The sequence below is a fragment of the Ipomoea triloba genome, chromosome 11 (genome assembly GCF_003576645.1).
Source record: "Ipomoea triloba cultivar NCNSP0323 chromosome 11, ASM357664v1".
In the NCBI taxonomy this organism is placed as follows: Eukaryota; Viridiplantae; Streptophyta; class Magnoliopsida; order Solanales; family Convolvulaceae; genus Ipomoea; species Ipomoea triloba.
The window spans coordinates 485,405-511,220 of record NC_044926.1 but is presented as its reverse complement, the minus strand read 5'-3'; the positions used below and the strand labels follow the sequence as shown (position 1 = coordinate 511,220).

General features: G+C 37.6%; 6 protein-coding genes and 1 non-coding gene across 7 annotated transcripts in view; 4 read left to right on the top strand and 3 right to left on the bottom strand.

Annotated features, from left to right (window-relative positions):
• Positions 1–5,431: 5,431 nt before the first annotated feature.
• LOC115996205 (Golgi SNAP receptor complex member 1-2) lies at positions 5,432–9,091 on the bottom strand. Its single transcript, XM_031235350.1, has 6 exons — positions 8,781–9,091; positions 8,130–8,326; positions 6,910–6,999; positions 6,763–6,831; positions 5,891–6,020; positions 5,432–5,795 (listed from the first exon to the last, which is right to left on the bottom strand). The coding sequence occupies exons 1-6, from the start codon at positions 8,917–8,919 to the stop codon at positions 5,698–5,700; spliced, it is 723 nt and encodes a 240-aa protein (XP_031091210.1). The 5' UTR covers positions 8,920–9,091; the 3' UTR covers positions 5,432–5,697.
• A 2,992-nt stretch (positions 9,092–12,083) lies between these two features.
• Positions 12,084–12,971, top strand: LOC115997256 (auxin-responsive protein SAUR15-like). The gene has a single exon (XM_031236773.1). The coding sequence runs from the start codon at positions 12,281–12,283 to the stop codon at positions 12,752–12,754; it is 474 nt and encodes a 157-aa protein (XP_031092633.1). The 5' UTR covers positions 12,084–12,280; the 3' UTR covers positions 12,755–12,971.
• Positions 12,972–14,383: 1,412 nt separating this feature from the next.
• On the top strand, positions 14,384–16,858 carry LOC115996887 (probable pectinesterase/pectinesterase inhibitor 36). The gene is made up of 3 exons (XM_031236325.1): positions 14,384–14,896; positions 15,178–15,507; positions 16,148–16,858. The coding sequence occupies exons 1-3, from the start codon at positions 14,419–14,421 to the stop codon at positions 16,834–16,836; spliced, it is 1,497 nt and encodes a 498-aa protein (XP_031092185.1). The 5' UTR covers positions 14,384–14,418; the 3' UTR covers positions 16,837–16,858.
• A 148-nt stretch (positions 16,859–17,006) lies between these two features.
• TRNAE-CUC lies at positions 17,007–17,079 on the bottom strand. The gene has a single exon. It is a non-coding gene; the product is annotated as a tRNA-Glu (tRNA).
• A 1,104-nt stretch (positions 17,080–18,183) lies between these two features.
• Positions 18,184–21,234, top strand: LOC115997150 (3-phosphoshikimate 1-carboxyvinyltransferase 2). The gene is made up of 8 exons (XM_031236656.1): positions 18,184–18,721; positions 19,008–19,252; positions 19,464–19,617; positions 19,751–19,965; positions 20,045–20,162; positions 20,295–20,505; positions 20,593–20,654; positions 20,785–21,234. Exons 1-8 carry the CDS (start codon positions 18,377–18,379, stop codon positions 21,001–21,003), a joined length of 1,569 nt encoding a protein of 522 aa, XP_031092516.1. The 5' UTR covers positions 18,184–18,376; the 3' UTR covers positions 21,004–21,234.
• A 679-nt stretch (positions 21,235–21,913) lies between these two features.
• LOC115997206 (UDP-glucuronate 4-epimerase 3) lies at positions 21,914–24,170 on the top strand. The gene has a single exon (XM_031236715.1). The coding sequence runs from the start codon at positions 22,485–22,487 to the stop codon at positions 23,790–23,792; it is 1,308 nt and encodes a 435-aa protein (XP_031092575.1). The 5' UTR covers positions 21,914–22,484; the 3' UTR covers positions 23,793–24,170.
• A 353-nt stretch (positions 24,171–24,523) lies between these two features.
• The window catches only part of LOC115997086 (40S ribosomal protein S13-like), a 2,527-nt gene continuing 1,234 nt past the window's right edge, over positions 24,524–25,816 (bottom strand). The window contains exons 3-5 of the mRNA XM_031236560.1: positions 25,081–25,219; positions 24,810–24,996; positions 24,524–24,705 (exon numbers count right to left, since the gene is read on the bottom strand). Of these exons, the coding sequence (XP_031092420.1) occupies positions 24,672–24,705; positions 24,810–24,996; positions 25,081–25,219 (360 nt within the window). The 3' untranslated portion in view covers positions 24,524–24,671. The remainder of the gene's footprint in view (positions 24,706–24,809; positions 24,997–25,080; positions 25,220–25,816) is intronic.

Here is a 25,816-nt window from a genome sequence, read left to right as displayed (position 1 = left end):
GGGGGGGGGGGGGGGGGGGGGGGGGGGGGGGGGGTTGGGGGGTGGGGTGGGCAGAGGCGGCAGAGGTGGGGGGAAAGGATAAAGAAAGGGACGTTTGCATGGGGCTATTAGCTTTCACTCATTCAGCTGTTGTTTTCAGACTTGATTATGAGAGAAGCTGTGGTATACAACTTGTGTTGTGTATCTATACACTATAGTGTAAAAAAACTTTATAACTTTTCCTTTTGCTAGCTACCTCCTCGCTTCTCATCAATACAATAACCTTCATTTCAAATTAAACCAAAAAAACTCAAATATCTACTCACGGTAAATCGTACCATCATTCATACTAACGTGTGAGAAACCACACATGCAATGTATATTGAATTAGTACACGAACAAATTTTGTAATAATGTTTTAAATACAATGTATCTAATATATTGATATATTGACTTATTTAATCTAGGGTTTTTAACTAAAATACTTTAATTTGATTTACGGTAAAGTAGGTTCGTAGCCATTGTACACTCTCTAGATGAAACACACAAGGTGATCCTAATCGACAAAAAGACTACAAGAAAGTAGACTAGTTTAGATTACTCATAGCTAATTAGGTTTTTTTAACAAAATAATGAAGAGGCATTATTGCATATATATTTTTCGATATACCCAGAGTTTCCACCGTCGAAAACAATGATTAATCCACTCGCTGAATTGTAGACATCTCTTTGGGTAGGACAATTGACCTAGAGATTTAAGATTCCTCCACACCCAATGGCATCATTATCCTATATATATATATAGCTATGTATGAAACAAAATTAAAGATATATACATACACACATATATATGATTGGACTTTTTGGTTTGCTGAAAATCACATGGCCATATGTACCATCACTCAAATGGTGAACTGCTCCTCCTTTAGCAATACTTGTATTGACTCTCCTTGTTACCTGGTTTTTTGTGCTAATATCTAAATAAAATTCCTCACCTCTCTAGGGCCTTTCCTTCTTTTTCTTTTTCTTTCTTTCTTTCTTTTTTTAAATGAAAGAAAATTTAATAAAATTCTATTTGCTTTTAGGCACACCCAATGAAAATCAAGGATTTGGGTTATAAGCAACCTTTTCAACTACTCTAGAGATCTGAAAAATCATCAATTAAAGTGGTTGGTCAATTAGCTCGTTGGCATGTTACCTTAATTTCTGTCCTATTTTTTATGATAAAAAAGTTGATGATGTTCAACTGTGCATGCAGGTATAAAGGAATAGGTAGCTTCGTTATTTTTATGTGCTTGTAACTCGACTCGACCCTCCAAGTCATAGGATTCAAACCTATATACTTCTTCATTCTTGAGCAAACATTACTATCATATATATATATATAAACCAAGTAAAATTATAATAATATTGAATATGAATGGAAGTAATAGCTAGGAAAGAAGGATGAATTACACACACACACACATGTGTGTCTGTATATATATATATATATATATATATATATAGTAATATTGTGAATGTTATAACCTTATAGATGAGAAGAGAATATATGTTTATAGAGTTACAGTATGCAGTGACACGTTGCCCACGTGAAAGCCTTTAGGTAGAGGGGAAGGATTGTTTCCATACAATTCATAATACTGTGCAGTAATAGTTTCTTTTAAAAAAATTGATTAAAAATAAAAATAGAGGAGGAATATTATTAGCAATGAAAAAAGAAAATAAATAGTAGGATATAGGTAGGGTTGGGGTTGGCAATGGAATGCAAAGCAAAGAAAGAAAGAGTGATTTGACCGGTCGACAATGTCTCTCCCTCCAACATACAGATACAGGGATACGTTGTTGTCAGCGAATTGATGCATACAACAACAGACACACAACACACTAAAGAAATCTTTTATTTCAATTTCATGCACTCTTGTCCTCACTCCAATCCCTTTTCTTTTCTACCATGTAATCTGTGTATCATATTCTATAATTCTTTAGTTTTTCAATCACCCCGTGGTCGGAAATTGCCTAACAAGTATGAACTAACTGGCTTGATCGGTTCAATCGTCTGATGACCTTTCTCGACGATTAGTGTTACTGAGCAGTTTCAAGTAAATATCACCCGGTGGTCAGAAATTGCCTAACAGGTCCAAACTGTCTTGATCGGTTCAATCTTTCAAAGTTTTGATGACCTTTCTCGACGATTAATGTTACTGGACAGTTTCAGGTAATAAATATCGATTAGACTGAGGGTCTCGAGTGTGTTGTATAGGGTTACTATATTTGTACGATTTGAAGGGGGGAATTGAAATGCTGAAATGAAGATGAAGTGTTGTGATGTTATATTGCTGCTGAAAAAGATGGCTGTCACTTCAATCTCTAACATAATTGACAACTATCACATCCAATCTCATCTTCTCATGGTGAGCAAAAAGGAGAGACATCTTCCCAAAGATTGCCTTTAAAGGAATGTAGCTTCTTAACTCCCTCACCTCCCTCCTTGAAATTTCCATAGTGGTCCATTTCTCCTATCTATTATTCCCAAGTCATAGTTGGAGGCTCATCAAATCTAACATTCCATCGTCAAAATGTAACGATGCCAACTGTTACCTGAGTATAAAAAAATAACGTTAGTTGCGCTCTATTAACCTTTTAGTTTGAGTCAGTCAACGCTATATAATTAAGCTTATTTACATCCTTATTATCTTTCGTTTGCTAGGGTTATAAGGGCAGGTATTGCTGACTGAATTACACATTCATTACTAGTTGTAGTTTTTGACATAGTAGTAAACCTGTGATATTAACGATCATCATCTTCAAGTTTGGTTTCTCCTCATTTACTAATATGTGGGATCATGATATTGTATTATACCACGGTTATTGTATAGATGTGTGAATGTGTGATTAATGTAGTTTCATGCTTTTAGGGTCCAGGCCGGTGTAAAGTTTTATGGGCACTGTGACAATTAATTACCGTATTTAATGACCACCAGACAAAGCTATAACTAAGTAAGTACAAATGGAATTACATCTTTTACTGTTTAGTACTATAATCTTTGTTAACATCATCGTACACTAATTTAATATGGGCAGCTACTTAATTTTTTGTATTTTTTTTTCCTTTTTTTGGATTTCATTTCTTGCCTTTTGCTACAAAATTCTTCCACAATAAAATTGTCACACAAAAAAAAAATAAAAAATTAACAGCACTTAATGTTAATTTCCAGCCGTTTATTTTGTCAAAAAAAATGTTTTTTTTTAAAAAATTATGTGGCAAGAAATGATTGAAACTAAAAGTGTGAAAGCAAGCATGCATCAATATATGTACGTTGATAAATTTGCGACATTTTTTGTGCAAAATTGACGTGATATATCGTACGTCCTTGTCTCAGAAACATCGTGGAACCGACCACATTCCTATCGTTTGTAAACGTACGAACCATCCAACATTGCCACTATGAATTCAAATTGCTATTATCTCTTAATAAAGGCGAGAATTTGATTATCACTCGAAACACTAGAGTCATTTTTTGTCTGGCCTGTAACATTTTTGGACTTTCGACTATCACTTGAAGCATAACCAGGTGGTCATAAAACCAAAAACAAAGTTGGATCTGGGATTGGACACTGTTGAACTAACCATTCTTCAATTCATCACTGTTATTTGTAAGTCTGCATTAATTATTGTTAGTGGGATTAGTTTTGTGTTTTCTTGGAAGAATCACAGCAGATCAGAGAAGGAAGCACTTAAAAACCCTTGTTGAACATTGTAAGACAGAGGGTGTTACCGGTGAGTTGGACAAGAACATGGAAGCAAAAACATCGCGATTGACTTTAATATAATCTGCGGCATCATATCGTCTAACTGATACTAGGTTAATTAGTTGAATGGATCATATATATCATTAAACCCATCGAGCAAAATATCTGTCGTTTTATTCTCTTACCCTCTGGGAAAAACGGTGCTTAATTGATCAAACCTTGAAGAACGTAACCCAGATTCCAATTCCATTGCAACAAAAAAGGTACGAGTGTCAGCTGATGTCCCAATTTTTTTCACAAACAAAATTTAAATCTGTGTCGTTGAATCATATATGGTTTACTGTGTGCTTCTGCTATGTTTTACTTGCTTTTACAGCGCCTCGATCATCTGTTTGATAAAAACATTGATCAGTAGATGCATGATTGTTAACCCAAACCTAACATACCCTATAACTAACAAAAGCCTACTAAATTCTCCATCTTTTCTTTCATCACGTAGCTAGGGTGTAATAGTAGTAATTCATAATCTCTCTCTATCTGGGCATTTTTCTCTCACAGATACGTAGAAATATGTATGTATAGGGGAGGAGGAGTACATAGTCACATAGATACACGAAACCCCACGCAGAGCACCTTCAAGTGTGTGAATGGTGCATGGGGAAAACCGATAAAGGTACAGTGCATGTTTAAATGAGGCAGTATAGACTGAAACATGTTTTTGGCATCTCAAGCTGTGAGCAGTAGGGTTTGGCTGTACAGTCTTTTTTTTTTTAATATTTATTTTGAATATTATTTAACACTTTAATTTGAGGGATGAGTAGTACGTACTGTATAGTATTTGCTTACAGTGTTTTGTTGTGTTGAGAGTGGGTGGTAGGTGCTACCCTGCCCTGCTACAACCCTATAGATACCCCCTATCTAACTCATGCAGCATTGCCTATAGGCTCGACTGCTCAATTTGTGGCCACCTAAACAATAACATAACATCACAAAACAACAAAACTTTTATGCATGCCCACTCTCCTCACCTGCCCAACCCTGGATGTCTCGAGATCGATCTAGGTATTTGATCCGACAATTGGTATGAGAGTATATGCTATGTTACTCGATCAGTTATTGAATGTCTCAGGATCTATACAATTGGTATAAGAAGAAGTACGTAATTAAAATACAGAAGATATAGATATTGGATGGGCCGACTGGGTATTTAATTAAGTATAAAGAAAATTGTAGAGATAGGAAGTTGATAGTATGCAGCAGCCATGCAGATTCCGAACCAGAAATGGTGACAAAAATTAGATTAGAAAAGAGATGATGGATGCAGGGAGTAGTACGAGTTTTACTATATATGTGATGTACAGAAATGGACATTGCCATGCCATGCTTTGATGTTTGTGAAGGATATATCTCAGTCAGATATCCTAATGTAGAGATGGCAAAAGTTTAGGGTAAGGACCGGCTAGCTTCGCTTTGTATATATAACATATACCATGTCCTTTCTCCTTCGCAACCTACCTAGCTGCATGTGATTACTCCACTCCATCCACTCATAAATAATAATAATAATAATAATAATAATAATAATAATAATAATAATTCTAAAAATATATATATATCTCCAATGAAAATGACTAAATTCGAGTAGGTACCTGATAAGTGTGTTAAACTGTCTAAATTGTCACATCTACAACAAAAGATGGAATACTTGACATATATGTCTTAGGATTTCCAAAAGGAAAGGGCTAATTTCCATTTATGATAGTGTTTGAGAATGGGAAGTTATGAAAGAGAAACACATGATCTTCTACACAAGTGCATTGGAAAGCTAGGTGATGAAAAATATAATGAAACTACAAACGCCTCTGAAGAATGAAGATGGTTTTGTTCGTAGATTACAGATGTTAAAACTTCTCCAAAATAAGCTCCTTCTGATTTTTTTGGTGTATTAATAAATCGCGTTTCTACCTATTTTGAAAGCCAATAGATTATGAGAAACAGTGTGCAAGCTGCAATAACTGCTGACAGGATAAGAGTGTCTCTTGATTTCTTCCTCCTGATAGAACCTACATGCAGTGATCAAGAACAACAGTGTCCAGTGTGATTCTGAAAAAGAGTTATACTGCAGCTAGCCCGAAAAGAAATGGATTCAGAAGGATACCGATTAGGCCACGGATTACGGGGAACTTGTCACCAAGTTGCTTCACTTTTCCTTGAACATCACCAAATAATGCCCTCTGAGACCCCAAGGCTGCCCTTGTTGTTTGAGCTTGATTAATCACATCGTCAATCTGCACAAGAGACACCGCACTTTGTTCAGATAGAATGTGGTTACGTTGTTCTGAGGGTTATTACGTAGAATGTTACATAATAAGTTACACTGTACTATTAGCTTTAAAGTAACAACATCATGAACTCTTCATAATTGTATGGAAACAGGAAACCCACAGATCATGCACAACAATGGCTTCTACTAATCTGTAGCAGTTTATGACCTACCTATTTTTTGACCTCAGGAGACTCTTCTCAATCCTATGCATTAGACACAGAAACAAATAGTTGTGTATTACAAACCAGACGATTTCTTGATTTCTTTTGACAAGTTGCAAGAGCTATTCTATATTTCGTTGTTAAACAGCAAGGGAAGGAATGCAAGTTTGCAACCACAGGTCAGAGACTATTCTTCCCTTTTCAACTCCAGCAGCAATCCAATATCCAATGAATAACATGTGTGTGTGTGTGTGTGTGTACAGAGAAAATATGAAGCACCATTTTCAGCCGTCACTCATCTCCAACCCCTTCCTCATGAACATACCCAAGAAGTAAGAAAAATATCTATTTTCTGCCCCAAGACAACACTCATTTTTTGTGTCTGAAATCTGAATTTAACTTGGCCAGCTTTACATTATAGACTGTACTATTAATAACTGAGAAGGATGAGTCTGGAAGTTCAGATGTTATTGAAGAAAATCAGTAATATAAAAAAGAGTTGCAGCAGATAAGGCATGATTATCAGAAAGCAATTAGACTTACATGAGAAATACTTCCATGTATGGCAGCTCTCTCACGTAATAACTGATTTCTTGGAGACATGCTCCCTGCCTGCTTAAATACAAATCATAGATTAATAAGACAAAACACTTGCATCCATTAGAAAACTTAAAACTCGAGATTACTCACCTTGTACTCACTAATATCATCTCTTACAGAACTAAGAAGTTCTGCATGTTCCCTCATTGAGCTTATATTCCCTTTAATACGTCTAAACTCCTGAATACAATTTTGGAGTCAGTACAAGAGAAATGATAACCAGAAACTATCAAGGATTTATTCCATGTACTAAGAGCATGTGCTATGAAAAAGCAGAGTGTAAGAATCCAAAAGCAATGTACCCATCAAGCATTATATAAAAAAATTCTACAAGCACCATAACTGAAAGCAATACATAAGATCAAATAATCCAGAATGGCAGAGCCATGTCACAAATTCAACATCGGATTCAAGTCTCAAAAATCAGCCACAAACTAGAACATCTAAAGAAACATCTAGCAATAGGAATATTATCCTAGAATTTGGAAGGAGCTTACCAATCAGAAAATTATCCTAATAAAAACTACAACTTGAAACCCTAATTTCCTGTTTTCTATCCATATTGCCTTAGAATCAGGTGTATTCTAAGCCAACAAAGAGCACGTTGCTTTATGAATTATGAAGCATCTCAATCAATGATTAACATTGGCTATCATAGTGTGAATAGCATCTAAAAGCCACATGAGGAATTCAAGAGATCGGATTTAGCACCTGTTCTTGCATGACACCATTAACAGATAAATGATGGTGCAGGATTAGAAGTATGCTAACAAATATCCAGATTGCAGGATGGAGAAAACTAAACTCATTAACAGCAGTCTTTAAGGTTAGTTTTGCTATGCCAGTCAAAGTTGCAGCCAGGTCACCCTATAGGAAACCTTGTACTAGTTTGCTAACTATAAATATTTAGTTGGGAACACAAAAGCTTAAAGTTCCATGTTCCCTTAGATTAATCAAATACAAGTGGAACAAGAGTTCTCAAGTGAGAAGCAGGCAGACCTTCAGAAGCTGCATAAACAATGGTTAGCATTTGGAAAAGCAGAATTCAAAGGAAGCGGGGACAAGGTTTCTATCTAAGTTCAAGCTTTCTCCTACTGATTCAAAGAACCAAGCAGCATCATATTGAAATAGTCGGGAAACTGATGACTCAGCTCTAGAACTTATTCTAAAACTTTTTCCTCATCTAGAACATATTTAGACAAAATTTTATCATTTTAGGTCATTGCTTTTACAGGGATAAACTTGCTGAATATTTGTTTACGTAAGTTGATAAACTTAAATCAAACAAACACTAGCTTTAAACAACTAACCTGAGTGAACTCATGCAGTATGTCCCTGTGCCTTGCCAATTTTTGGGTAACAGAAGTAGTTGGTGCCGCAGATGCTGCACACCTGCTCATGGCATCATTTATATCCAGTAGCTTCTCGAGTGATGACTGAATCTCCATTTCCATGGATTTCCATGATCGGCTCGACCCAAGAGTTGGTGAGCCAGAATCAACATAACCTGAATCAATTTCAAAAATCATTGCGGCAATCTATTAGATGCAGCATTTCAACTAATTTAAACAGAGAGCCCTCTTTTAATTAAATGAAAAATGGAACCAATAATGTGTAGTTATTGATAAGTAATCATTAAGAGTTAAAGAGCTAATCATTAGCACATCATAAGCTGTATAATTAGTCATTTCTCATGTCTCAATTTCATCCAAAGTGCATTAGCAACCACAGTGTCTCAAAGATCATTAAGCTAGCTCTAGTTATCTGACAGAGCGTTCATGAGACTCTCTCAGTTACCTAACTCCTGATTTCGCTTTGTAAGTGTTTCCAATACAAACATCCATCGATTAAACGCATACAATTTTGCATTATTCTTAGAATGCAATCACTAATCACCGTTAACAGTTAAAAACTAAGACAGATAAAACGAGAGAATGAACGAATGGAGAGAATTGAAACACCTCCTTGAGTGAACCGAGCTCCGAGCTTAGCGTACGAAGAGAGCTTGACGTCGAGATCGCCTTCGACCTTGCGCGCCTCTTTGCGGAGCTCCTCCCAACCAGACTCCTGCAGCAAATCCATACTCGGATCCCCTGACATGCGGATCTGGCCGGATCCAATGCAATCCGTCTCTCTGTGCGGGAAGCCTCCGTGATCTGATAGTTACTACAGTTGGAAATTGTGCGTGCTATAGCGGTTCTGCATCAGATAACAAATCCACTGTGGTTTTCAGCCATGGCGAGTTGACGACTGCGTTTTGATCGGGTTCACTCGCGAGTAGCTCAGGAAGAGAGCAGAGTCACTTCAAACGAAATTACTACCCTACCCTTTGAAATTTTAAAATTAAAATTTATAAAAATTAAAAAAAAAAAAAAAAAAAGAGGAATAATGAATCTCAACGTGGGCTATTCTTATCTAGGCCCAATATAAGGGGCCGAAATTAATGTTATAGTCAGGCCCACTGGCCCTACTCAAAATGTCAAAGGAAATACTCCGCAACCAATAGTGTTAAACGATGGACCACTGACTCTGTTACAATTCAGTATCTGTTCGTATCTACTTTCTCAACCTAGTCAATATCGTCTCCACTGAATCTCAAATCCACCAACTTTCATATGGGAGTGCAACCGAGTGCCACTATACTACAAGATCTTGGACATTCAATCATATTTATTACATTGAAAAAAATGAAATTTTAGTTTTAATGAATTAAATGTTGAATTAGGTAGTAGTTGTAGTGGTTTAAGAGTTTAGTTAAGATGTTGAAATGATAGAAAGCTGTCACTTTGAATGTGGATGATAAGAGCACATAATTTGAAAAGATTGATAGCCTAATCTAATGGGCCAATGTGTATTAGGACATAATCTATCAAACTTAGATTATAATCTAATCTAATCTTGCCTTGATTTTGCATTCGTTGACTTTAATATTTTATATTTTATATTTTTTTTTGAACAAATAGTGGGATGATCTAACAACAAAATCATACCATCACATAGGATTTTTCGATTTATGGGAATAAGCGTATTCTATTTTCGAAACTAATAAATAATGATGCAAAGAGATTCTTCAAACAACTTCATGCTTGTGTGTGGCAAAACAAAAATCGAAGTACAAGATATTTGAAATATAAGATTAGTCATTGTGAATTGTTATACTTTCATAAAACTTAAGCTAATTATTTGTGGATAAAATATGAAATTAATGATTGAGCACCTCTCTCAACCACATGTTAACAATTACAACTATTTAAGTTTAGATAGTGCATTAGAGAGTACATTTGGGTACTTCTAACATTTCAACTCCCATATCCTCAATAATAACATTTTAAGCCAAGTAATAACATAGGCCTACTCTTACTTGCCTATATTTATATGTGGCTCAAATTAAAAGTTAAAAACCTTTTTTTCTTTTTTTTTTGAGAAAAAAAGTTAAAAACCTTAAAACCATCAAATTCCTAATTATTAATTTGATTGTTTTGTGTACTTGATATCATTCAAATCAATCACTTCAAATTTACTGCATACATTTGTCAACCATTTAAATTTTTTATTTTAAACACCATTTCAATTATTTTTAAAGAACATAGGATGACATTTTTTTAAAAACATTTGATGTTTTCACTATAATAAAACTAATTCAAATTTTTCTTGGTGATATTAACAAAGTTTGATGACTCGTATTTAAGAAAAAACCTAACTTGAAACTCCTTAGCATGGTACACTAATTTTTTGACATTACAAGTGTATTTAATAGTCAGACAAAAATATCGTGAACTCTACTCTTTATTGCAAAGTGAAGCACTGTACATGTTTGTTTTTAATATATTACATATTTGTTATAGATAGTACATAAAATAAACTTGCAATACAACAAACATTAACTTATATAATATACTAAAATTGAATTTTACACCGATGATCAACCTTATTATGTGAATCATAATCCATGGTATACTGATTAATCTGCTTTCAAACCATCATAAACTATTAAATTGTTTATTTTAAAGTTTCATTAATATAAATTTCACTACACACAACCATGTAACATTGAATTATTGAACCCGTACAAATGTACAATGGGCCTCTCCCCACCATACATAAGTCAACTCCATATTTTAAATTCACAAATTTAATTTTTACAATATTTTTTTTATTAAACTCCTCATATAACGTAAATTTTATCTTCTTATTTTTTTTATTTATAATTTGCAAGTTAATTTATAAGGGTATAATTTAATCTGTATATATCTCTTGTCATAGTAATTACAAATAATAATAAAAAAATCTTATTTTCCATGGGAGACCCAGAAAAGTACAATTCCGTATGTCCCATGGTACGGACATTAAAAATATAACATGAAATTTCTGGTGTGATGTGATGTTGCAACAAATTCTTTGACATATGAGTAACCATCAAAATCAAAATTCAAAATATAGGAAGTTTCATCGTTAATCTTACATTTTCCATTGAATAATCAATTACTTATTTGAAATTTTATGCTAGAAGGTTCTCTAAATATCTCATACATGTATAGTCCAGTTGCTACTTAAAGATATGCTATACGTGAAGTTCAGTGTCCACCTTATAATCTTCATCGGCAAATGACCAAAGTAAATCAGTCAGTTTGAACTAAAAAGGCCAATAGACAATTATCATAAAAAATTAAACTTAAAATATTATGATTATTGAGTAATTGTCTGATCAACTTCGTTGATAGTTGTTCTTTACTTTGTTACAAATGATCTATCAAGGTGGACTAGTATGTCAAAAAAATAAAAAATCTTGAAACACATTGCAACTTCATATGAAACTTCTGCGATGTTATGTTGCACATATTATTAAGTCAACCATTACACATGGAGTTGGTCATTGAGTAGTAGTTGGGGATTGAAAGAAAAAAAAAAAAGCAAATGACAAATTAAATTATATCAAAAAAATATAAAAATTTATATTATATGTCAATCAGCTATACTCGTGGTACAAACTTAATCCATAAATTATATGCGTAATCATTTTTAACTCATATGTTATACACGAAGTAGCAATTTCAATTCACAAAAACTATTTCTATTTTTGACCACCAATATGAATTGATAATTCAGTCAATCTGTGTTTCGGAGGAGAATGATGAGTAAATCTAAGATTAGAGTCGTAGGTTCATGAAACGTATACAAACGTACGTTTTCCACGAAGTCACATGTTGTCCTAAGTCATAGATTAATAAAAGAGTGTACGTTTACTAGAGGGTAGTCTCTTGAATATTCAAAAGATGTCAGAGTCAGAATTGTACTACTACCAAGTACAGGGCCCACCCAGGCATGCATCCTCTAATCACAAAACTCTCCATCTTCGATTCATCCCTCAATATATAACTCCGATCCCACACTCTGATCTTCAACAGTATCTCTGGGTTTCAGCCATTATCCTCTGATCTTCAACTCCTTCTTTCAACCTGGAATGCATAATAGTTTTTTGGGGTTGAAGACGATGAAGATTCGGGGTTTTTTGGTGAAGACGCCAGTTTTCCGGTGTGTGGTCCGTCGCCGGCGTTCGTCGACGGATAACCGGCGGGAGAAGTCCGGGTGCTCGGTGTTTAGTCGGCTGAAGACGAAAGCAAAGGCGATCTGCGGCTCCTTGGGTTGGTCCCGGAGTTTTCGGAAAGCGGTTGAAGAGAAGGCGGCGCCGCCGCCGAAAGGGCATATGGCGGTGTACGTCGGGCAGAAAGACGGCGACTTTAGGAGGATTCTGGTGCCGGTAATGTACTTCAACCACCCTTTGTTCGGCGAGCTGCTTAGGGAGGCGGAAAACGAATTCGGGTTCAGTCATCCGGGTGGGATCACCATTCCTTGCCGGATCTCCGAGTTTGAGCGGGTCCAGACCCGGATCAAGCAAGGTAGAGCCTGCCGGAAAACTGCCATCGCCGTGAAATGATGCCGGCCGGTCAATGTTTGATTATGACGACGACGACGATATACATATATACCTACCATGATTAAGAGTTTATTTTTTCCTCTTTTTTTTTTCTCCTTAGACAAGTAAATGAGGTTTGGACTTGGAAGCCACTATTGAGCAATATAGTGTACAGATGTACATAATTCAAAGCAATGCATGTCAATCAAAATTGGTGAAATTACACATTTATGAGAAATTATAGTGTACAAAATTTTAAGGTATATTTAATTAATAATGAATTTATGATTGTGGTTCGTGAAATATATATAACAAAAATTTTGGGTTAAAATAATCAATGAATAAAAACAGTAATAGTTCATTGGTAAGATTCGAACCCTAATCTCAAATCTTTCTTTTAAAATTTTATCCATATGACTAATAGTTAAACTATCTATATAAGCTATTATAGGAATAAATAATTTTTTGTTTTTATTGACATTTAAAATCTTAGCATGTGGTCAACCGACATAATATAATACTTCAATCTCATGGTATATATAATAGGTTGCAGAGAAGTATAAGCAATAACTAGTTGCTAATAGTTGAATACTAGCTAGAAAGCAATTCAACACATTATCTCATTTCAACACCTAAATTTCTCCAGGAAAAACGAGCCATTTTTGTTCTTTTTCCCCCTATCTTAGGGAACTTATGTTTACTACATCTTTATCCCTTACTATATAAGACGACAACGTTTGTAACAGTGTAATGCATCTCTCTCTATATATAGTGTGTGTGGGTGCATGCATCTACCAAGCTGGCTGCTCTCAGCAATTCTCTATTTCTCTATCTCCAACCCCAACCCAACAACAATGAATAATCCACGTGGCTTCTCATCTTCGTGCCAGATCAACATCCTCTGTTGCCACACGTCACGTCGCCACCCGGCGGCCAGCTTATTTGTTAGAAATCCTCAATATATAGTGAGTTTTTTGGGTGATTTTTGAGGTGTCAAGTAGGAGAGAGAGAGGAAGGAAAGAAAAATAGAAAAAAGACAGTGGTCTGGTGCAAGAAACAAAAATAATAATAGAGGTGTGGCACGCCCGGTTGGGCGCCATTTTTGTGTGAAACGCACATTGTTGCACGTTCCTTGACTTGTGTCGCGAAAACTATTAAAAAAAACCCTTTTTGCAAGAGGCTATGAGCTCTAATTTTGTTTCTCTTTTCATTCTCTCATCCATATTACCTATGCTATTCTTAAAAACTGTACAAAAATGTTAAGAAAAAAAAAAAACTATACAAAATGCACTAATGGAGATGCTCTTACGGTGTATATTAACTTATAGGGATGTGTTTCATATTGTAAAAGAGATAAATGAAGTTGAGCTGAATATTTACCAATACTTAATTAAATCGATTGAATTACCCCATTTGATATATCTTGAATTTCTTAATAAACCTTGTAAAGTGTGCATGCTAAAATAGTGAAGCTAGCAAATTCAAGACAATAAGGTTCAAGAGAATCGGTGCTTGGGCATATCTTACATATAGACACACAAAACATTGCCACATGGCTATCACAAGAGTGTATGTGTAAGCATCCCCATAATTAAACCGCTATATATATACGTTCATCACATCAACCCCCTTTGTTCCGCCGTGGTCACAACAATATTCATCACCGTACGCTCAATTCACCAAAAATGTCCAACTCCTCCGCCACTTTCCTCATCGTCTTCAACCTCTCGCTGCTCTTAGCCGCCATTGATGCACGCAATACTTTGACTACAAACAATCAGGACCTCGAAGCCATAAGGACGGCCCGGTCAAACGTTTTACGTGCCCTAGAATGGGCTCAGAGTTTGCATGAGCTTCACGAACAAAGCCGCGAGTCGGGTAATGCTGCGGCGGCGATGAGTGACTGCGCCACGCTCTATGCAGATGCCGAGGAAAGGCTAGCGCGACTAGACGTCTCTCCGGCCGCCGGTGACGACAAATACGATCACCTAGACGCCGTCACTTGGCTGAGCGCCACCATGTCGAGCCACCGGAGTTGTTTGGATGGGTTGCACGAGATGGGATTGGTTTCACACGGCTATGCCTCTCAAAACTTAACCTTGCCACTTAAACAAGCCTTGGCTAGATTTTCCCGTAAAAGAAATGTGAAAACTACTAGAAATGGTAAGCTATTTTTCCTTTTCTTTTGTGACCAGAAAATCATACGGCCACTACTCAAAAATATATACACAGATTAAACATAATCTTGTAACTGACAAAAAGATCATAAGGATAATATATACACAGATTAAACATAATCTTGTAACTGACAAAAAGATCATAAGGAAATAAATCAATTTAAGTTGCTGGTCTCAAATAAAAAAAGACCATTCAATTAAACTCAGTAATCTTTTAGTTATGAGTCTATAGTCTAACATCTTTAATTCCATCATGCTTTAATACAGTGGTGCATAAGAAGCCAAGTTCTAGTGATGGTGGAGGGCTGTTAGACTCATGGAGCTCAGCATCCTCGAAGGCCAATATCGTCGTTGCCCAAGATGGCTCCGGCAATTACAAGACCATAAACGAGGCGGTTTCGGCGCTTTCAACAATGGGCAACGGCGGCGAACGAAGGGTTGTGGTGTACGTGAAAGCCGGAGTTTACAACGAGAGAGTTGAAATTGAACGGGGAATGAAGAACGTAATGCTCGTTGGCGATGGAATGGATAGGACTATCATCACCGGCAACCGTAACGTCCAAGACGGCTCCACCACCTTCGGCTCCGCCACCTTTCGTATGAAATCTTTGAACCCAAAATCTATAATGAATATGTGATTGGACATTTATGTTTATATATTATATGTTTAACAGGTCTCTCACATGTGCGAATTGTTTATATTTGATGGCTCTAAGTAACATGTGCTCAGTGTTGCATAAATCCCGCCTAAGCGCTAGCCCTTGGTCGACAGCCTAATGTATCATCATAATACGTGGTCTAGGTGATTGGCCAGCTAGGCGTTGGTCGACCGCCTATTCTAGGCGGGACTAGGCATCTTAAGCACCACCTAGATGCGGACTACTTAGGCCTCCTAGTTGATGGCTAAGTCGCTTATTCAACCGATTAGCTATTGTTCTCATCTTTTTAAAATGAGTTATTTCACTCGGAATAACTCTAAATTGTTTAGGGCATCCAGGCAGGGATTAATTCCAGCCTAGAGTGCTCTTAAGTCCTAAGCGCCCCTGAGGAGCACCTCGAGATTTTTTCAACCATGCATGTCTTAGTCCTAAGTGCCCCCAATGAGGCTTCTTGAGATTTGTTCAATTATGCATGTGTTCCATCCCAACTAAAAGTCTAAATTAGTTATATTACACATTTATATATTATATATTATATGTTATATGTTCAACAACATAATCTATATATCTATATATAGGTGTATCGGGTGACGGGTTTTGGGCAAGAGACGTGACATTTGAGAACACGGCGGGGCCGGAGAAACACCAGGCGGTGGCAGTGGCGGTAGCCTCTGACCAAGCCGTGTTCTACAGATGCAGCATGAAGGGCTACCAAGACACTCTTTATGTACACTCCCTGAGACAATTCTACCGCGACTGCCACATCTACGGCACCATCGACTTCATCTTCGGGAACGCGGCGGCGGTGCTACAAAACTGTAACATTTTCGTGAAAAAACCGATGGCCCACCAATCCAACCTGATAACGGCGCAGGGAAGGGACGACCCGAACGAGAACACGGGGATTTCCATCTTGAACTCTCGGGTGATTCCGACGCCGGAGTTGAGAGGCGCCGGCGGGGTGAAGAGTTTTTTGGGGCGGCCGTGGAGGAAGTATTCGCGGACGGTGTTTATAAAGAGTGACTTGGATGGGTTGATTGATCCGAAAGGGTGGATGGAGTGGAGTGGGGATTTTGCACTGTCGACGCTGTATTATGGGGAGTATATGAACTCCGGCGCCGGAGCTTCGACGGAGAAGAGGGTGAATTGGCCAGGATTGCATTTGTTGAGGCAGGCGGAGGAAGCTAGTCCGTTTTGTGTGAGGAATTTTATCCAGGGAGATTCTTGGATCCCAGAAAGTGGTGTGCCTTTTGGCTCCCAATTATGACATGGATGCTTTTCTTTATACGTTGTTTATTGCCTGTTTCATTTTCCCACTTACCTTTTTGTAATCCCAGCTATGGTATTGTCTAATTTTATAGTACACAAACAACACAATAACACGGAGTAATTACAAAAATGCTACAAGAACCGATCAAGTTCATGTGACAAAAATATTTCCGTTGCCGGGAGTCGAACCCGGGTCTCTCGGGTGAGAGCCGAGTATCCTAACCAACTAGACTACAACGGATTTGGTGTTTGAATTCCTTGTTTAGTATTTCACGTAACAAATTAAAAAGCTGATCTTTTTGCAAAGCAATTCGTTTGGTTGTGTTCTTGCTGTCTGCAAATTTCATGTGTTTGCTTTATGAATGGGATGGAAGTTTTTATTTTGATATGAAATATATGGTTTTAGAAGTATGAATATGACTGAATGTGAATGTAAAGGTGATATTTTGAATTCACTCAATAATGATTCTATTCTAGACATATATATATTTCAAAAATCAATACAATAGCTTATTTCATAGTATGAATATCAGAATATGACTCAATGTAAATGTGATGTTTTGAATTCACTCGACAATAATGATTCTTGACATATATTTCAAAAATTAACACAATAGCTTATTTCATGATAAATATAAACAAATTTATGTTACCATCTCTTATGGCCGTAACAAATCTCTTCAAATTACACTATAAAGTATAATGCCAATTTTCAATACATGAGTTTTCCTTGACACCCAAGACTATACAATCTCTTTAAAATTAAACTATAAAATATAATGCCAGTTTTTCAATACACGAGTTTTTCTCGACACCCAAGACTACACAATCTCTTTAAAATCACACTATAAAGTATAATGCCAGTTTTTCAATACACGAGTTTTCCTCGACACCCAAGACTACACAATCTCTTTAAAATTACACTATAAAGTATAACGCCAGTTTTTCAATACACGAGTTTTCCTCGACACCCAAGACTACACTATAGGCAATGATCCAAAACATATTCATAGAATTCACATGCAGCCAAGGATATGGCAGAAACAGATCTTTGGAAGCAAGGGATAGCTACCAAAATTACCAGCCAGCCCCACCCTGCCCACCAACCTCTGGGGGTTGGTGGATATGAACATGTGTTTGATCATAATACAAAGAATGCACCTACCCCTTAAGATTATGAATTTTCTGGTAAGCTAAATTTCTTTATAATAAAAATTAAGGAAAATTAACAACATCATATTTATATTAGTACCAAAATCTTGATTATTTTTATTGATATCCTTAATAATCCTTACCTACCTTCTCAAACTCCTGTTACAAATATGACTTATTATATTCAACTTTAATTCAAGAAGTTAGTGAGATTGGGACGAGCCCAACCAGAAGTGGGTTGTTGAGAAAGAAAAATTGATCGTGACGACCACTGGGATTGTACTAATACAAGTTCTTGTCGCCACGCCACTCTCCGATTCACCCCTTTCAATCTACCCATTACCAAATTCAATTGAAAGGTCTCGAGCTCTGAGAAGTGGGAGAATATGGCGCAAGTGAACAGCATGATGCAATTGCAGGGTCTGCGTTTGAATCCCAGAAATCTGTCTAAACCTCAAACCCCTCTTTCTTCGCATTCCCTTTTGTTGGGGTCGAGCAGCCTGAAGAATTCATCTGTTTCTGTTAAGTTCTTGAAGAGTAATAAAGATTCGATTTTTACTGCCACCCGGTCGCCGTTACAGGTCCGGGCATCGGTGGCCACCGCCAAAAAGCCATCGAAGGCGCCGGAGGAGATTGTGCTGCAGCCCATCCAAGAGATCTCCGGTACCGTCAAGTTGCCCGGCTCTAAATCCCTCTCCAATCGCATTCTCCTCCTTGCTGCTCTTTCCCAGGTATACAGTTGATCTATGCACGCATAATTTTTGAACTAATCTATATATGATGCCCTTAGGAGGATTCTGAGGTTTCAATTGGGTTGTATTAGTTGAAAGGTTTCAGCTTTATAATACGTAGTAGTAGTTTGAGCAATCACAAAGGGATTTTTGAATCACACTGTAAACATCATAGGATCAGAAATGACTGTTTTTCCTAGGAGTACACAGATTGTTTGATTAGACATAATACACTTACTGTTATTACCTATCAGTGATGATTAAAGGCTATGCTTATTGAACTCAGGGAACAACTGTGGTAGACAATTTACTAAGCAGTGATGATATTCATTATATGCTCGGTGCATTGAGAACGCTTGGTCTTCGAGTTGAAGAAGATAATGCAATCCAGCGAGCAACTGTAGAAGGTTCGGGTGGTCTCTTCCCTGCCAGTAAGGAATCCTCGGATGAAATTCAACTTTTCCTCGGAAATGCTGGAACAGCAATGCGACCATTGACTGCTGCAGTTATTGCTGCCGGTGGAAATGCAAGGTTTTTAAGCATTCTTCCCCTTGTATATTCTTGATCTTGATTGAAGTGATTTAGTGTATAATGTGCTCTAATAGAGTTTTGCATGATTAATTGCTCAAAGAGTTGCTATCGTAAAATTTGGCATTATAATGTGCTCTAATAGAACAATATTCTTCATTAGCATTTGGGTTTATCTGATTGCTAATTCTTTTGTTCTACTTATTGTCATTAGATACGTACTTGATGGCGTTCCTAGGATGAGAGAGAGACCAATTGGTGATCTTGTTGAAGGTCTAAAGCAGCTTGGAGCAGATGTTGATTGTTTCCTTGGGACAAACTGTCCCCCAGTTCGTGTAATTGGAAAGGGTGGCCTTCCAGGAGGAAAGGTGAGACTTATGGTCCATTATAATATAATTTTGGTCTATATAAACAATTTGACTGCATAATCTGTGAATATAATTGTAGCCCAGAACTTGCAAGTTGTCTAATTCCGACTAATCTTATGGCCTTTGTTAACAGGTGAAACTCTCAGGATCAGTTAGCAGCCAATATTTGACTGCTTTGCTTATGGCTGCTCCCCTAGCTTTAGGAGATGTGGAAATTGAAATCGTTGATAAACTAATTTCTGTTCCTTACGTTGAAATGACTATTAAGTTGATGGAGCGGTTTGGGGTCAGTGTAGAGCATAGTGATAGCTGGGACAGGTTCTTGATCCGGGGAGGTCAGAAATATAAGTAAGTTTTGCTTTACTGCTGATAGTTTCAACTTCATTTTTCGAATTTGAAATTTATGGTATACGAAAATTTTCATTAGGTCTCCTGGTAAGGCTTTCGTGGAAGGTGATGCTTCAAGTGCTAGTTATTTCTTAGCCGGTGCAGCTGTTACTGGGGGTACCATCACCGTTGAAGGTTGTGGAACGAGCAGTTTACAGGTATCGCTAACCAATATGATATGATGATATTGAAATGATTTATCATTTATGTACGTTATGCTTTGTTCTCTTTCTATTCTTGAGAGAATTGAAGAACTGAATCACTTTATATTTGTTTTTCTTCTCGTTAAGGGGGATGTTAAGTTCGCTGAGGTTCTCGAGAAGATGGGAGCCGAGGTTTCGTGGACAGAGAACAGTGTTACCGTGAAAGGACCGCCACGTTCACCTTCGGGAAGGAAACACTTACGTGCCGTTGATGTGAACATGAATAAAATGCCAGATGTTGCCATGACTCTTGCTGTAGTTGCGTTATTTGCTGATGGCCCGACAGCCATAAGAGATGGTATGTTTACGCTGTTCTTACTACACTATATACAGTTATCTGCCTAATTCCCGAATTTCATAATCTCGTTTCTTTCACCGTTCATAGTTGCTAGCTGGAGAGTTAAGGAAACCGAGCGGATGATTGCTATATGCACGGAACTTAGAAAGGTAGACTTCCAGTATTACTGATTTTGTTACAATGTAGTATCTGTTCATAACTACTTTCTCAACCTACTGAACCACAAAGAGTCAATACCTTTTATGCGTTCCTTACGTGTGCAATTTGGTTGGAATCCAGCTGGGAGCGACAGTCGAGGAAGGGCCAGACTACTGTATAATCACGCCACCTGAGAAACTAAACGTGACAGAAATTGACACATACGATGATCACAGAATGGCCATGGCGTTCTCTCTTGCTGCTTGTGCCAAGGTACCAGTGACCATTAGAGATCCCGGCTGTACTCGCAAGACTTTCCCAGATTATTTTGAGGTTCTTCAGAAGTTCTCCAAGCATTAAAAAGGTTACCTTTACATCCATTTTGGAAGGTAGAGATCTGTGTTAGTTGAATGAGCTACTCCCAACCACCATGTTCCTCTTAGTTATGGTTGAACCAAATACAAACATGTTAAACATCAAGAATGTGTATTATGTTCTTTATTATTCATGTTCCCATATCTGTTAAAAACTGGTCTGAACAAAGACCATTTTGAATCTCAATATTATATTTGGAGTTATGGTTCTTGATTATACTGATTGAATGGAAAGTTAAATCTTAGTGTAATAGTTTCTCGACTATTGCATTTTTCTACTTTTGGATCTCGAGTTCAAATCAATCTGGTGATAAAACTTACTAATATAGTGCTCGGAGATGGTTCAATTAGGTTTAGCCCGTCACTAGAAACTAACTGGAGAAGTAGCATAAGTCTCTAGTTCATACCTGATTACTCGAGCATAAGTCTCTAATTCATACCTGATTACTCGAGCCTAGTCCATACTCGAGTATTGGTCTCTGGTCTATATTCGACTATCCGAGCATCGGTCTCTAGTCTATACATGACTACTCAAATGGGTTTAGCCCGTCACTAAAAACTAACTGGAAAAGCGGCCTTAGTCTCTGGTCCATACCTGATTACTCGAGCCTAGTCCATACTCGAGCATTAATTTCTGGTCTATATTTGACTACCCGAGCATTGGTCTCTAGTCCATACCTAACTACTCAAGCGAGAAATCACAAATAGTTGATAGACTAAAATCCGAATAGTGGAAGACCAACACTAAATGATATAATGCATGGGATTAAAATGATACAAAAATGTGAATTAAAGCTAGAGTTGACCTCTGCTACATGGATATAATTAATGAATATTTATACAATTTCCCTGTGCCATCATTAAATACCATACATTAATTTGGTTTTTGCTGCTAAACAAACTCCAAAATTTGGGCAGCCATTAAGTAGCCCTTGGATGAAGCTTAATTTGTGCAGAGATAAGATGAAAATGGCAGTTTTTTATTTGATGCTAACTGATTCTTGATCCGCCATTAGTCCACCATTATTCCTTCATTGTTTTGAATTTCAACACCTCTTTCTTCTCCTCCTTCACCACACATTAGACCAGTAGTCCACCCCCCCCAAATCTCTCTCTCTCTCTCTCCAATCACTCATTCCTTAATCAATTGCCAATCTTTCTTCTGTAGAACCAAAGGGGGGAAAGGTAGAAGAATGAATACCTTCCACCATCAATAACCATTTCCTCCAAGAAACCATAAAGATTCCCCAATTGAGGCACCCAGCGTTCATTTTTTTTTTTTTACTTCAATCTGGAAATAGGAACCGAAAGATTGTGGCTTTCCCTCATAATAACCCTACCCAAGTTTCAAGAAAATCTGGGCAAGTTTTGAGATTCGGGAAGAACCAAAAAGATTGTGGCTTTCCCGCATAATAACCCTACCCAAGTTTCAAGAAAATCTGGGCAAGTCTCGAGATTGGATTCTGAATGTCCCAGATGAAGCACATTGACGATATTCCCACATCCCCGGGGAAGTTCAAGATGGAGAAGCCTCCTTATAATAGGCTGAGGCTTCAATCTTCCCTTTCCAGGCTCACCTTGTGGTCTATCGTGTTCTTGGGTGTGATCTACTTGCTGTTCTTCAGATCACCGTCTTCTTCCCCGCCTGCCACGTCAGATCTCTTCCGCCGCTCCCTCAGAACCAGCTCCTACGGCGGCGCAGCTTGGGAGAAGCGAATTAAGGCTTCCGCCAAGGTCAGATCAAGAAACGGCTTCACTGTTTTGGTCACCGGCGCGGCTGGGTTTGTTGGGACCCACGTCTCGGCGGCTCTTAAACGCCGCGGAGACGGCGTCGTAGGGCTTGATTGTTTCAACGATTACTACGATCCCTCATTGAAACGCGCCCGGGAAGAGCTCTTAGAGCGTGCAGGGATTTATATTGTGGAAGGGGACATTAATGATGTTTCTCTCTTGAATAAGCTTTTCGAGATTGTTCAGTTTAGCCACGTTATGCATTTAGCTGCACAGGCGGGTGTGAGATATGCAATGCAAAATCCAGGCTCATATGTGCATAGTAACATTGCTGGGCTTGTTAGTCTCCTAGAGGTCTGCAAGAGTGCTAATCCTCAGCCCTCGATCGTGTGGGCGTCTTCGAGTTCGGTCTATGGATTGAACACTAGGGTTCCCTTTTCAGAATTGGATAGAACAGACCAGCCTGCAAGTCTCTATGCTGCAACTAAGAAGGCGGGCGAGGAAATCGCCCATACGTATAATCATATCTATGGGCTTTCCTTGACTGGATTGCGGTTTTTCACAGTTTATGGACCGTGGGGGAGGCCGGACATGGCTTACTTCTTTTTCACCAAGGATATCCTCAAAGGGAAGTCGATTCCCATATTCGAGGCTCCGAATCATGGCACTGTGGCTCGGGATTTCACCTACATTGACGATATAGTGAAGGGGTGTTTGGCAGCGTTGGATACTGCAGAGAAGAGTACTGGTAGTGGCGGGAAGAAGAGGGGTGCTGCTCAATTGCGTGTGTTCAATCTCGGGAACACATCGCCCGTGCCTGTTTCGGACCTCGTAGGCATTTTGGAGAGATTGTTAAAGGTGAAGGCGAAGAGGCAAATAATGAAGTTGCCTAGGAACGGAGATGTGCAGTTTACACACGCGAATATTAGCTTGGCGCAGAGGGAGCTTGGGTATAAACCGACGACAGATCTTCAGACGGGGTTGAAGAAGTTTGTACATTGGTACCTCAATTACTATGGCGATGGAAAGAAGAGTGCCCAGTGATACATTCTTTTGCAAATGTGGGTAGGACCATTCGATTCTCGTCTCTTTTGATTCTTATCATTGTTTTTGACCTATCCTCGTTACCCTGTTATCTTGCTTAGTATAATATCTGAATGATGCTGTAAAAGCACCGAGCTTGTCTGATCCCATGATGAAGAAAGTTTGTGGATGATACACGGGATGGATAGATATTGTTTTGCTTGCTTGCTGGGCATACGTTATGGTCTGTATCAAATCGAATTCATACCCATTTTTGGTCCTCCTTGGAATGTAATCCTCTTAGCTTTATCATTGTAGAATTCTTTACTAATGGCACAATTGCTTATTGGACATAAATCATCCTTATAAATTCCAAATAAACTAGCACATTATAGTCCATCTATCACTCATGTATTTCCTCAAATTCTGTTATTTTGCTCTTTCAATCCTTCTCAGTGTATTTCCTTTTCCTTGTTACAAAATGCATATTCTTGTAGCATACTTTAAGGAACAGAAAAATGGTACTAGGTAAGGTTGTGAACAGATTATTGCTGTTTCTAGACATCTATTTTGCACAAAAACTCTGATTTTGTTTGGAAGACTTTAGTATTAATACAAGATTGCATTGTGGTTGAATAATGAAATTGCCATTTTAAGTAATTGGAAGGTTTTAGTTTCAAGAATTTGGTCCAAAATGGCAATAGTTGTTGTCAAGTGATAATGCTGAAGTGAAAGGACTAACAAAGACATTTAAGATGAAAAAAACTCAAGACTGGAAGGCCAAAATGGTGCAATAGGTCTTGACAAAACATTTAACAAAGTACAGAACAAGCTACATTCTCGAATCAAATCCAGACATTTTCATAAGATTAGAAATAACATCCAAATGCAAAATTCTTCTCAGGCAACAAGAGTGCTGGCGGTGGTGGATTCGCTGCAAAGCAAAAAAAGAGCGATATTTAGTATCATCCTTTAGTATGTATGCACGCCTAGTTTTCCTAGTATAAATTGGTCGTAGAAACGAGAAAATAAACTTACTACTTCCAGACTGGTGGAAGCTTCTTTGTCTTCTTATAGTAGCGGGCAAGTCTGTGTATTCTGCTCTCAACAAGAATCAATCTGAACTTAGAATCCTTATCCTTTCTGTTCCTCTCCAGATGCTTCCGAATTGCAACAGCTTTCTTGATGAGGTGGTAAAGATCCTCAGGAATCTCAGGAGCCAGTCCTAGCATTAGATTCATCATGATATATACTTAGTCCATAGACATTTCATTTTTATTCGATGACCTCAAGATAGAAAAACACGCACCATGGGCCTTGAGAATCCGCAAGATTTTACTACCAGTCACACTCTTAACCTGAGCAATCCCATGAGAATCACGAAGAATAACACCGATTTGGGAAGGTGTAAGACCCTTCTTTGCAAATTTGCAGATATTGTCCTCAACCTGAAAATTTGGACATTATCAGAAAGCTATTCCTTGCAACTCCATATACTATATATAGACTAAACTCACCAAAGTGTGTAACACTAAGTGCCAAACAAATAAATCTAAAATTACAGCAAGGTAAATGTAACTAATCGCAGTGCACCGAAACAATTAGAGCAAAAATCAAAGCCAGAGTTAAGAGAGAGCATTAAAGCACACTAAGAATAGATAAAAATAGCAAAACAGAAAATATTCCAAATGGTGTTATTGACCTACAAATCAGCCTAATTTGTTAACCATATCATAAAAATCATTGCTTTTGGATTGAATACATGTTGCCCAGTTCACATGGAATATAATTATATAACCTCAAAAAATTGAATTCCCAAGCTTATATAACATGCACAGTACAAGTCCTGCCCTATTCCAGATATAAAGCCTAATGCACAATTCTTTATCCCCACATCTATGAAAAGGTTACAACTTTACTCTAAAGAAACACTCATTGATTTATATCCTGATTTCTATGCGACTATTTTCTCACATTCTACACTATGAAACAAATCAATTATATAAATTTACAAAAAAAAAAAAAAAAAAAAAAAAAAAAAAAAA

Excerpts from the sequence above, each read along its gene's own strand:
- LOC115997206 (XM_031236715.1), top strand. The coding sequence starts at position 22,485 with ATGTCCCAGATGAAGCACATTGACGATATTCCCACATCCCCGGGGAAG.
- LOC115996205 (XM_031235350.1), bottom strand. The coding sequence starts at position 8,919 with ATGTCAGGGGATCCGAGTATGGATTTGCTGCAGGAGTCTGGTTGGGAG. Across the intron at positions 6,832-6,909 it reads ATGATATTAGTGAGTACAAG|GCAGGGAGCATGTCTCCAAG; the intron begins GTGAGTAATCTC and ends GTATTTAAGCAG. Across the intron at positions 6,021-6,762 it reads TACATGGAAGTATTTCTCAT|ATTGACGATGTGATTAATCA; the intron begins GTAAGTCTAATT and ends TCTCTTGTGCAG.
- LOC115997150 (XM_031236656.1), top strand. The coding sequence starts at position 18,377 with ATGGCGCAAGTGAACAGCATGATGCAATTGCAGGGTCTGCGTTTGAAT. Across the intron at positions 18,722-19,007 it reads TCCTTGCTGCTCTTTCCCAG|GGAACAACTGTGGTAGACAA; the intron begins GTATACAGTTGA and ends TATTGAACTCAG. Across the intron at positions 20,655-20,784 it reads TATGCACGGAACTTAGAAAG|CTGGGAGCGACAGTCGAGGA; the intron begins GTAGACTTCCAG and ends GTTGGAATCCAG.
- LOC115997256 (XM_031236773.1), top strand. The coding sequence starts at position 12,281 with ATGCATAATAGTTTTTTGGGGTTGAAGACGATGAAGATTCGGGGTTTT.
- LOC115996887 (XM_031236325.1), top strand. The coding sequence starts at position 14,419 with ATGTCCAACTCCTCCGCCACTTTCCTCATCGTCTTCAACCTCTCGCTG. Across the intron at positions 14,897-15,177 it reads TGTGAAAACTACTAGAAATG|TGGTGCATAAGAAGCCAAGT; the intron begins GTAAGCTATTTT and ends GCTTTAATACAG. Across the intron at positions 15,508-16,147 it reads CTTCGGCTCCGCCACCTTTC|GTGTATCGGGTGACGGGTTT; the intron begins GTATGAAATCTT and ends ATCTATATATAG.